Source organism: Sitophilus oryzae, unplaced genomic scaffold, assembly GCF_002938485.1.
Source record: "Sitophilus oryzae breed Bouriz unplaced genomic scaffold, Soryzae_2.0 scaffold_1443_pilon_pilon, whole genome shotgun sequence".
NCBI lineage: Eukaryota > Metazoa > Arthropoda > Insecta > Coleoptera > Curculionidae > Sitophilus > Sitophilus oryzae.
The window spans coordinates 3662084-3672749 of record NW_022146108.1 but is presented as its reverse complement, the minus strand read 5'-3'; the positions used below and the strand labels follow the sequence as shown (position 1 = coordinate 3672749).

Here is a 10666-nt window from a genome sequence, read left to right as displayed (position 1 = left end):
AATTATCGATATACATCGATTCGATTCCATAATATCCAGACAAGGATGGGTGTGTGTGTACATTTGAACTATTATTTTTTTGCGCTTTGATCAGGGATGGACGCAAAAAAAAAAACAAATTTAAGAATAATAAAATATCTTATTCTTATAGGAAACAATTCATTGATTTTATTTCGAAAATGTATTTAGGTTGTAACAGCAAACTAAATTAAAACAATATGTATTCAATTAATCATTATTTATGATTTATTGCACTTAATATCTAATAATAAAATAGCACCATACAAGATTTAAATTCATGGAAATGTCGCGTAATATACAGAAACATAAATAAACGTAAACAATTAAAACTGACCTGGAAAAATAATATACGGAATACTTTTAAGTAATACTTATAAATGCATAAAGTTATAAATTATAAAATAAAGTAATTTTAAGTTATAAGGCTTGTGGGCTTGTGCTGTATCTTCTGTTCTTGAATGGCTGTCCTAGGCGGGAACCTATAGTTTCTACGTGAAAACCAATTCTAAGAAGGTTGTTGTGATCTAGGATTTTTCTACCATCAAATATATAAGCCGGCTTCATCATTTGATCGTAGATCGCCTCATAATCTAGAGTCTGTAATTATAAAATATAAGAAATGAACTACCAATGTCAAAACTAAGTCTGTCCAACGAGTCAAAGAAGATTTCGACAGACGTGAATTAAAATGACAAATACAACTGTCACTGTCAGGGTTCTTTTCCTTGTACAAACTAAAATAGCATTTTTTCTCATTCTCAACTGCAAACTCATCTGTTATATCAAATTTTATAGAAACAAGAAGTCAATATGACGCAAAAGAAAAGAAAAATAATTTCATTTAACAAATTGGGACTGAAAATTAAGAGATATAAGGTATAAAACAACTTACCACAAATTCGTCCCATTCTGTACACAAAATAATGGCATGGCAGTCCTTGGTGGCAGAATAGGCATCCTTGAAAATTGATAAGTGACTTTCAATGTGTTCAGGTGTGATTCCCACATACTTCAAGTCTTCATGGATTTGAGAATTCTCCACCTACAGAAATATCAAACTTATTAATACAAAAAAAACATTTTGGCATTGCGAGACCACTGATAAGGATCCACGGAATCCGTAATAATATCTATTTAAACATTTACCTTAGGATCGTAGATACTAATTGACGCTCCCTCATCCAGAAGAGTCTTTGCTACATATATCGCTGCACTTTCTCTAGTGTCTCCCGTGTTTTTCTTGAAGGCGAAGCCCAATATGCAGATTTTCTTACCGCTGACCGTGTTTAGCAGGGATTCGATCACTTTGGCGGTGAATCGGTGTTTTTGGTGTTCGTTCATGTCGATCACGCTCTGCCAATAAGCAGCTTGCTAAAGAAAACCAAAGAAAAAACTGTGTACTCTTAACTGTAGATATATTAGAAATCTATACTGTGACTGTAAGGTTCTACAAATATTGTCACTAAAAAACAAGCTTAAAAATCAAAATTTATGATTTATATACAATAAAACACTAGATTCAGAATGCAGGGAGATGAATATCTTAGTGGTGACCTCACCATGTCACTTTGCTTGTTTGAATACATTAATTGGTATAGTCACCACCGTAACTATTGTAATCGCAAAACATTTTCCGATGCACGTCATCAATCATATCGAAATTGACACTAAAGTCTATAAATCAAAATAATCTAAATAAAATTTTGGCAAAAATGTTTAAATTTGTGTGTTGATACCGAGCAGCTCTTAATTTTACTTTATAGAGCAAACGATTGTAACAGATATTTTATTTATATTAAAGCTGAAAAAATTATTTAAACCGAATTGCGCCGTGTTCAGCAATGTTGTGCTTTATTATTTGACAATTATCCTAGTGTCAGTCATTACTTTGTATAATATCGTGTTGTTGTTGAATCTTTGTGAGTAATTCTCGCTAACAGTTCTTTTAAAAACTAAATTTTCGAGTTTTTGTATTCCATTTCTTGAAATTGTGTGTTGAAAATAATATGCCAAAGCATTTAAACAGTCGAAGCAAAGAGCTTGTAGCTTCCCTGTTTTTTTTTTAAACTATTTTGAACGAGGACGTCACAATAAAGGTCCTTTATTACCCTAGACTGCAGTCAGAAAAGTAAGTTTTATTGATAAGCACATTATACCACTTTCAAAGTTAGTTTTTATTAAATTCTGTGATTATTAGTTTGTGCATTAATAGCACCCTCTTTGGGGTGCCTATATGTAAGGTTTTGCCTATATGTAATAAGTAAAATGAGCTATAAAACAAATAAATCAATTAATCACTAAAATATTAGTTATTAAATTAAAAATAAAACGTAAAACTCTTTAAACTAAGAGTCATCTCATAAATCCATCACAATCTGGCAGCGCTGTCGCCATCGCTAGTCACTAAAGTTGATCGCGTGCATCGGAAATTGTTTTGCGATTACCAATTCTATCAATTCCCAATTTTCCCTTGGGTTATAATGTCTATAAAAAAAGAAAACCAACTCACCTGAGGTAGATTGAGACACTCGCAAATGTAGACCAGGTTGAGAATGTCCTTTTGGAAACAGCTCCCGCCGAAACCCGTAATTTAAAATAAATACATTTAATTAAACCAGTCCCAGATAATAATAACACAAAGAACAAGAAAACAGTTCAAATTTACAGAAAAAAGTTAAAAGTGACGTGCACAAAAATGAGTTAGTTTTGCATTATTATTATCACATATTAATGTTATTACTAACGGTAACGATACACGTGAAATATAACTAGAATTAGGCCATATAAAATATAAATAAGCAAATTCATATAGGTTTGGTGCATTTCAGTTGATTTCAAAACATTCCGACCGCGGCGCTGTATACGGCAGAAAGCAGAAATTTTCGCCATGTATTTCGGGCCGTCCCGGTTACAGTTCATGGTGATCGCATTAAAATAATATTGAAATCGTGTCTTTGTCATAATATTTAAGTATTTTAATTTCTTACTAGTGCAGTTATTGAGACTATAAAACACTCAGGTACGAGGTTTGTGTGATGTAACGCTGTTTCGGGTAGTAAAAAATAAGTGAAAAAGAATTCGAACAAGGCGTCGTGTCGTGTTGTGACAACTTCAAATGTTAATAAAATTGCCGAAAAAATGTTAACGTGTAAAGGAGAGCGTAATTAGGGCGTTGTTGGGTGCAATAACTGTCAATAACTCAACTTTCCCGGATATTCAACTCTCCCGAAACAACATTTTATAGCTTCATAGTTTCTCACACCGATTTGATCAAAAGCAAAAATGGATTCAAGCACTTCGTCGAAACAAGTGAGTAAACAAAGTGCTCGTTACATAATCAAAAAAATAAATAGACATATACTATGAGAGGATAAAATATAATTTGCAATATTAATGGTATACTTTTTTGTCAGTAATATTGTATTAGTAATATTTCTACATTGATGTCTTAAATTTAATCTAGTTATATTTCTAAAATAACGTTTAATGAAACGAAGTGACTGTTATACAAAAGAAACCCACTTACCAATGGAAGCCTGTAAAAATTTGGGTCCTATTCTGGAATCGAGCCCCACAGCTCGGGCTACCTCGGCTATATCCGCTCCTGTAGCTTCGCAAACAGCGGAAAGAGAATTTATACTTGATATTCTTTGAGCTAACATGGCATTGGCAGCCTGAAATACAATATAACAAATTCTTGAAGTCCGTCTCTGTTTTTTACTTGTACAGCATTGTCACCGATTAAGTATATTATTATTAGATATTATAACTAGTTTTTTTCTTTGTTCTTTGTGTTTTTTGCTTCCGCCGACGGAGACATACTTTCCGAAACTTTAAGCATTTTTTTGTCCGTTAGACAAATTGGTTTGCTAACAATTAGGGTTCGAACTCACTGACGACCAGGTCGCAACGACCTGGCCGTCGGCTGGCAAATATACTATATTTTATAGCTATATATATATAATATTTTATACTATATTTTATAGGCAAATATACTATATTAGTTTATAGCTATATATAATATATATAGCTATAAACGCAATACATCCGGTATTGCGTTTATAGCTGCGGCCAGATGAACGACCAGTTTCAACAGAGTTGTCAGATCTAACGATTTTTTACGTTTTACCAATTAGAAAATAGAGAACAACGGCATACGGTCAAGTCGGCCGCTGCTGGCACGTATACGTAGACGTAAAGCATCTTTTACGTGTATAAAAAATAAGAGATATAAGAAATGCGCATGCGTACGTAAACGTGTACGTGTTTGTAGGCCGACTCGACCGTATGCCGTTGTTCTCTAATATTGTTTCAGAAAGAATTAAGTTTCAGAAATGTTATAATATCCGAGTTAACTAAAAAGCGAAGTTGCTATTCATGAGCTTATTAAATGTTCTAATATTAAATACTGCATTTAAAATATTCTTGGATTTATCGTTAATAAATACTGGTGTGGTAAATGGAGTAAGTAAAATCTCCATCCCCAACTATACGATGATGTCGATATTTCCATGTTTTTCAAATCCGGGATGCCTGCTATTCCATCAGTCGTTTCATAACAGAATATTCTACATCCTACGTTTATGCAATTTAATATGTGTAGAATGAGACATGTAACTCGTGATATTTTCAGCATTATATCAATAAAGGACAAAAACAGTATTGTTTCTAAAGGTGCGTCCAGACTTAGGCATTTTAGCCCGAACGAACCGAGCGCGCACGAACAAGCAGAACAAATAGGCCGAACAAAAAGCATTGTGTACGCGCGACCGACAAAAAGGGAGATATTCCGTTTCTTTTTTCTACTGATATGGACTTCTACTGATGGCTCTTATCGACTTTAGAAGTAAACATATTAGGGCCATCGTAAAAAGAGGTCGTGTCAGACACTGGCTTTAAATATAAGCAGGTAGAAAGTTTGGCTTCCAGTTTAAATACTTCTATTTTTATGAATGTTTAAGTTACTTTTACTCTTAATTTTTTTAAAAAATAATGTACCTAGTAGCGATGGGAACTATCGAATGAATTAGACTATCGAATTGTTAATGAATGAATGATTTCAACTATCGAATGGTTTTATTCGAATAAAATCATTCATTCATTTGTATAGTAAAGCATATGTGACAACCTCGCCGTGCGACTAAATGGTTATCGTTGAGCCACGACTATCGAATGATTTTGATAAATGAAATTTAGTATTCCTTTGATTTTTGTATGCGTCAGTGCTTATTAGTTCTTCCAAATTTTTATAACTTCGCCGTATAAATACTGTGCTATTTTTGCGTTTATTAAAATAGTTAAAATACTAAAATAGTAGTTATTTTTTAATTTTATTTATTGACGATTGTGTGCATGTGCAGGTGGTCAAAATTTTTCCGAAAATTTGTGTGGTTTTCCGTAGTCCGATCTTTCAATTATTTAATTTTATATGGTATATGGCTATAATGGGAAATTTTAAGAAGTAGCAATTTTTAAGAGAGATGAGATGAACTTACAATTAATTTTAAAAATACATATTTGTATTTTAGATGTTTTAATAATATGAATTAGTTGAACTTAATAATCATATTTAAGTAATGTAGTTAAGTAAATGGTTATCGAACTCAAACTATGGGGTGAGAAAATTAAAATAAAAGTTTTACACGTGCCAATTTAAAAAAAAAAGTTAACGATGTTTGTATTTTGTTTATGCTAATTCTCTTACATGTACTATTTTGCGAAGAAATATTTCATTTATTTTTTAAAGTAAATGCCAGTAAAAGTAAATATAATTTTTAAATAGTAATATAAAGCACCTAATATAAATAATTTTGATTTCTAATTTTTTATTTATATTTTCCTTCCATTACACTGAATGCTTAGAAAATTAATAAATGTTTATATTTCATGATTTTAAAATTTGTTCTTAATATAACAAATTAGTTCTGTAATTATTATTATTTAATAAACCAACGTTGCCACACACAAAAAATTTAGAGACTATATTATTTTTAAATAGGATCTAATATAAATAATTTTGACATCTAATTTTTTGTTTATATTTTGCTACTACTTAAAAAAAATATTTATATTAAATGATTTTAAATTTTGTTGGTAATGGGTATAACAAATTATTACTGTTATTATTATTTATTAAACTAGTCTTTGCTTAAAAACATTAAAAATCATTTTCCTACATCCAAAATAACAAGTATTATTGCAGTGTAACAACAGAATATTAATAAAAAAATGCAGAATATATAGACATACTAACCTTAACCAAAGTTTACAGAATATTCTGTAAACTTTGCCTTAACTAACTAAAGCCAAACATTAATATTCTTTGCTAATATCAACTAATACCAAAATATGGCAACAGCTCCCTTCATAATGTATTTTCTGTGTAAATACTAGCACCTCAATAAAAAAAATAATGTGTCCTTATCTATATCTGACTCCGCAAAAAATTAAAGATGCCGGCTTCTTTCATAGCATTGCCACCGACCGCTGTCGGGTTTCTCGGAAAGAAACCTACGTCGCCGGGCGACAACTAAAATTCAGTTAATATTTTATTATAATCGATCCTGACGAATAAATGAATTTCATAAATGAATGAATTTTATAAATGAATGGTTTTTGCTGCCGAATTACTAGAATACAATATTTCAAGGCAGATGACGGATCTATTCGATAATTTTTATTCGAATAGTTTTCAACGAATGTTTTCTTACTAACTATCGAATTATTCGAATGAATTGCAACTATCGAATGTTTCGATAGTATTCATTCGATAGTTCCCACTACTAGTACCTAGTAGAAATATAGTCTAATGGACCCTGTTTGAAAAACGTTAAATTAAATATAATATTTAAAATACTAATTATATATAATATATATATTATAATTTATATTAGTATATATTAGTTATATATTTATATTAGTTATAATTAACAGGTATCATACCAACCATAAATAGAGTATGTCATATAAAAATGTTTTGAACTTTTACTAGAATCGATCCTTGATAAAAAAAGGGACTAGATGTAAGTTTCCTTTTGATCCAGTCTATATACTATTTCTTTGGATTTTCTGCACGTGTGCAAGAACTACACTAAAACACTATGTCTTATAGAAAATAAAATATTGTGCGTTGAATTTGAGGGATTTCATTTGAAAAATTATTAATTTGGAAGAAAACCGGCAACAAGCGGCAGAAAATATTAATATTTTAGTGCAGTCTACTGGTCGCAACGACCAACGGACGGCCAGGACGTTAGTGTGCGCGGTATCATTTGATTTAATGGTTTTAGAGGTAGCAGACCTGGTCGTCAGTGTGTTCGAGCTCTTAGTCTCCGTTGGATTAACGCCAGCAGTGTTTACAAAAAATAACTATTTTATTTTGTAGATTTCCTTTAACTGAACTTTTTTGAAGACACCATGTTATTTTTTTGTACAATAATAATATTCGTGCTTATAAAATAAACAAAGTAACGACACGTTTCTTCAAATTATTTAATAAAAAATACTTCAAATATTGACGCAAACCATGTTTAATGTGCAACTTTAATGGGGATTACTTTAAAAGCGAGTATTTGTTTCAAATAATTGCTTCCCTGAAATAAAAAGTAGGAAAATTTTAAGTACATACGCATTAAATAGGTACATATTTAAAAAGAGATTAACAAAATATTTACTCACAAAGACCTACCATTATAAACACACAGTAGTTATTTAATTTATATTAAAATATAGGTATTTGAATATTTAAAAGATTTAAATTTTAACCAGAATTACATAAATACATAATTTATAATGCTAGCAAAAAAAATCATATTTTTATATCTTCAAACACACCTTTTCTATAAAATTCATTATTAAGACTGTATACATAGTCTTTTTTACAAAATATATTTTCTTTGTTTTTAGAAGATAACTTATTTTACTTTATTTTTTATTATGATTTGATAAATATTAAATAGAATGTATATAAAAATGTCATACAAAATCGTAAAACTATACATGTATATCGATTTTTCAAAATAGTATATTATTCCTTTATCTACAATTTAAAAAATCAAACTTACCAATTTTGAAAGTTCACTGGACCATGTATTGGTTGTAAGAATTCTTTTCCTGGGAATCCAATGTTCATAAATTTGGCACAACTCTTCTATTGCTGCTTCACCAGCGGGTGACTCTTCACCTCCTATAAGTACTCTGTCTGCGTTCAGCAAATCATTTATGGCAGTACCTAAAAATCACAATAATTCATGTTATATAACAATAACAACAGCTAGTAATAAATAGCGTTAAGTCTGTCTAACCTGACGGGTAAAACGTTATATGACTAAAATATGTTAAATAATGTTTTTTCTATTCCCAAAAAATGTTTTATAAATATACAAAAAATAAACATGTTTGTTTTTTAACTTTACCTTCAGCTAAAAATTCTGGATTGCTCAAGATCTGGTACGAAACTCCAGGTCTTTGATTAGCCTTAAGGATTTTCATAATGCTTTCTGCAGCATTTACTGGCACTGTACTTTTTTCCACCACAATTTTGTTACTCTGAGCTACATCGGCTATCATTCTAGCCGCTCCTTCCACGAATTTCAAGTCGGGCGCTCTTCCCTAATGTTAAAATATGTTGCAAGTAAAATTTATGTCCCAATTTTATTATATAAAAAAGTATTAACCACACACACACACACAATCAAAAGCAACAAATTTATTTACTTTTTATAAATCACACTAGTTAGATATCTGATACTGAAATTTTAATGTCCACATATTGGGAGTTAAAATCATGTTAAAATAACGAAAAAGTAAAACTGAAAAAAAAAACGGGATTATCCATTTTAGAATAACCAATTTTTTTTAAGAAGAATGCATTTTCCTCTAAATGTCAATAATAAAAGTTTTTTTTTTCTCTATTGTAAAGACAATCTGGGAACATATTACAATAAATATGAAAGTCAGGGCGTGATTAATTTCATTTTTAAAAAATTATTTTTTTTTAATTAATTATTAATAATTATAATATAATTAAAAAAAAAATATCGATATTTTTCAACATCCCTAATTTTAAACAAATGAATAATCAAGACTCCAAAAATTTTTAAATTCCTATTTTCTTTTCATTTCAGTTTATCTGACCATTCAAAAATAAACAAAATTTTTTCCTTCCTTCAGGTAAGTTTTATTCTATTAATTTATTGTTTTCCGACGATAATTTCAAGGCTATCTAATTGATATTTAATAATTTTGAATATGTAATCATCTTTTAATTCAAAAGTAATTAATACAAGGTTTAACTGAGCTAATAGACAAAAATATTCTTACCTTGCCATTACCAAACGTCTTTGTTGGCGTATTGACTGATATAAAGATGAGATCGGCCTCCAAAATTGCCGCGTTACAATCATGAGAAAAAAACAGATTTTTTCCTCTACATGCTTTCACCACCTCGTCTAGTCCCGGCTATAAAAAATTGATAAAAAGATAAATAAATGATAAAAATTACTTCCTAAATAATCCTATCTTGAAAGATGAACTTTCTTACCTCATAAATAGGTAATTTATCGCTGTTCCATTGCGCTATTCTTTCCTTGCTTTTATCCACCACCGTTACTTTGATTTCGGGGCATTTTAAAGCTATGACACTACAAGTGGGACCCCCTACGTACCCAGCTCCCAGACAACATATATTTTTTACAACCATATTGTACAAGGTTTATTTTTTAATAAGAATATCTTAAGTACTTCTTGTTCTAAAAATTTATAATAAGAAAAAGTTTTTAATAGACTTTTATCTCTTCTAATCAAATATCACTGAAGTGAAATATTTCAAATTATACTTCTTGTAGATACTATAAACTTAATAAATCTTATCAATTCAAAAAAAATATACTGACTTCTAAGAACTTATACACTTCTAGTAAAAATAGTGCTTGTTATGAAACAAATTGTATTAGATTGAACGATAAAACAACATTTAGTAAAGATAATTACCTAATTCTTACCTGAAACTGCTAAGAAATCAGTCCGATTCTACAAATTAAATCCTTTTGGATATGAAAACAATCCACGTAGAAGACGCGTTAGTTAAATAATCTACGTGGAAGTAACAAAAAAACGAGACTCATTTGGCATTGAACATTATCGCGTCTTTAGCTATAAAATTACCATCAGATTACTTTTCCCGATAGTGAGAAAATCCCTTTTAATCTCTTTTAAATAATTCGTTTACGTGTACACTTGTTTTATTTCCGTACATCACATCGGCTTTTAAAAGAATATTTTTAAGGTTATGGTCCTTCCCGTCCTTCTCCTTCTATTATTGGATTTTAATACCTTCTATAAAATGTTCTATATAATTTTAATTAAATAAAACAAGACACTTTCATTAATAACATTTGAATAAAATATAAAGAATGATTTGAATTCATATTTTAAAGGTAAAATTTATAAAAATTGTTAATTGTGTTAGGCAACTAAAAATACACGTTTTTTTTACATAAACGTCAATTGTCAACACTAACACCACAGCTAACACTAACCTTACTTGAAAATGGTATCATGGTTGGCGCCGGTCGGACGTGAAAGACGGTTGAGCGTAAAAAAATCCTTTTTCTGAGATAGAATTTAATTCAGGTTCCAATTTCCC

General features: G+C 30.0%; 1 protein-coding gene across 3 annotated transcripts; it reads right to left on the bottom strand.

The window, feature by feature from the left end:
- Positions 1 to 223: 223 nt before the first annotated feature.
- Positions 224 to 10486, bottom strand: LOC115877320 (UDP-glucose 6-dehydrogenase). 3 transcript variants are annotated; one of them, XM_030893458.1, is made up of 10 exons: positions 10012 to 10486; positions 9563 to 9770; positions 9343 to 9480; positions 8436 to 8631; positions 8085 to 8251; positions 3548 to 3695; positions 2531 to 2604; positions 1168 to 1392; positions 914 to 1063; positions 224 to 618 (listed from the first exon to the last, which is right to left on the bottom strand). In XM_030893458.1, the coding sequence occupies exons 2-10, from the start codon at positions 9719 to 9721 to the stop codon at positions 439 to 441; spliced, it is 1437 nt and encodes a 478-aa protein (XP_030749318.1). In that variant the 5' UTR covers positions 9722 to 9770; positions 10012 to 10486; the 3' UTR covers positions 224 to 438. The 3 variants fall into 3 exon arrangements, with proteins under 3 accessions (XP_030749318.1, XP_030749317.1, XP_030749319.1); XM_030893457.1 differs by having other exon boundaries at positions 10023 to 10486; XM_030893459.1 differs by having other exon boundaries at positions 2531 to 2599; positions 3549 to 3695; positions 10023 to 10486.
- Between the last annotated feature and the right edge of the window lie 180 nt (positions 10487 to 10666).

Coding starts and splice junctions, on each gene's coding strand:
- LOC115877320 (XM_030893458.1), bottom strand. CDS start 9,721: ATGGTTGTAAAAAATATATGTTGTCTGGGAGCTGGGTACGTAGGGGGT. Junction 1,393..2,530: donor AGTGTCTCAATCTACCTCAG/GTGAGTTGGTTT, acceptor GGTTTTCTTTAG/CAAGCTGCTTATTGGCAGAG. Junction 1,064..1,167: donor TTAGTATCTACGATCCTAAG/GTAAATGTTTAA, acceptor ATATTTCTGTAG/GTGGAGAATTCTCAAATCCA.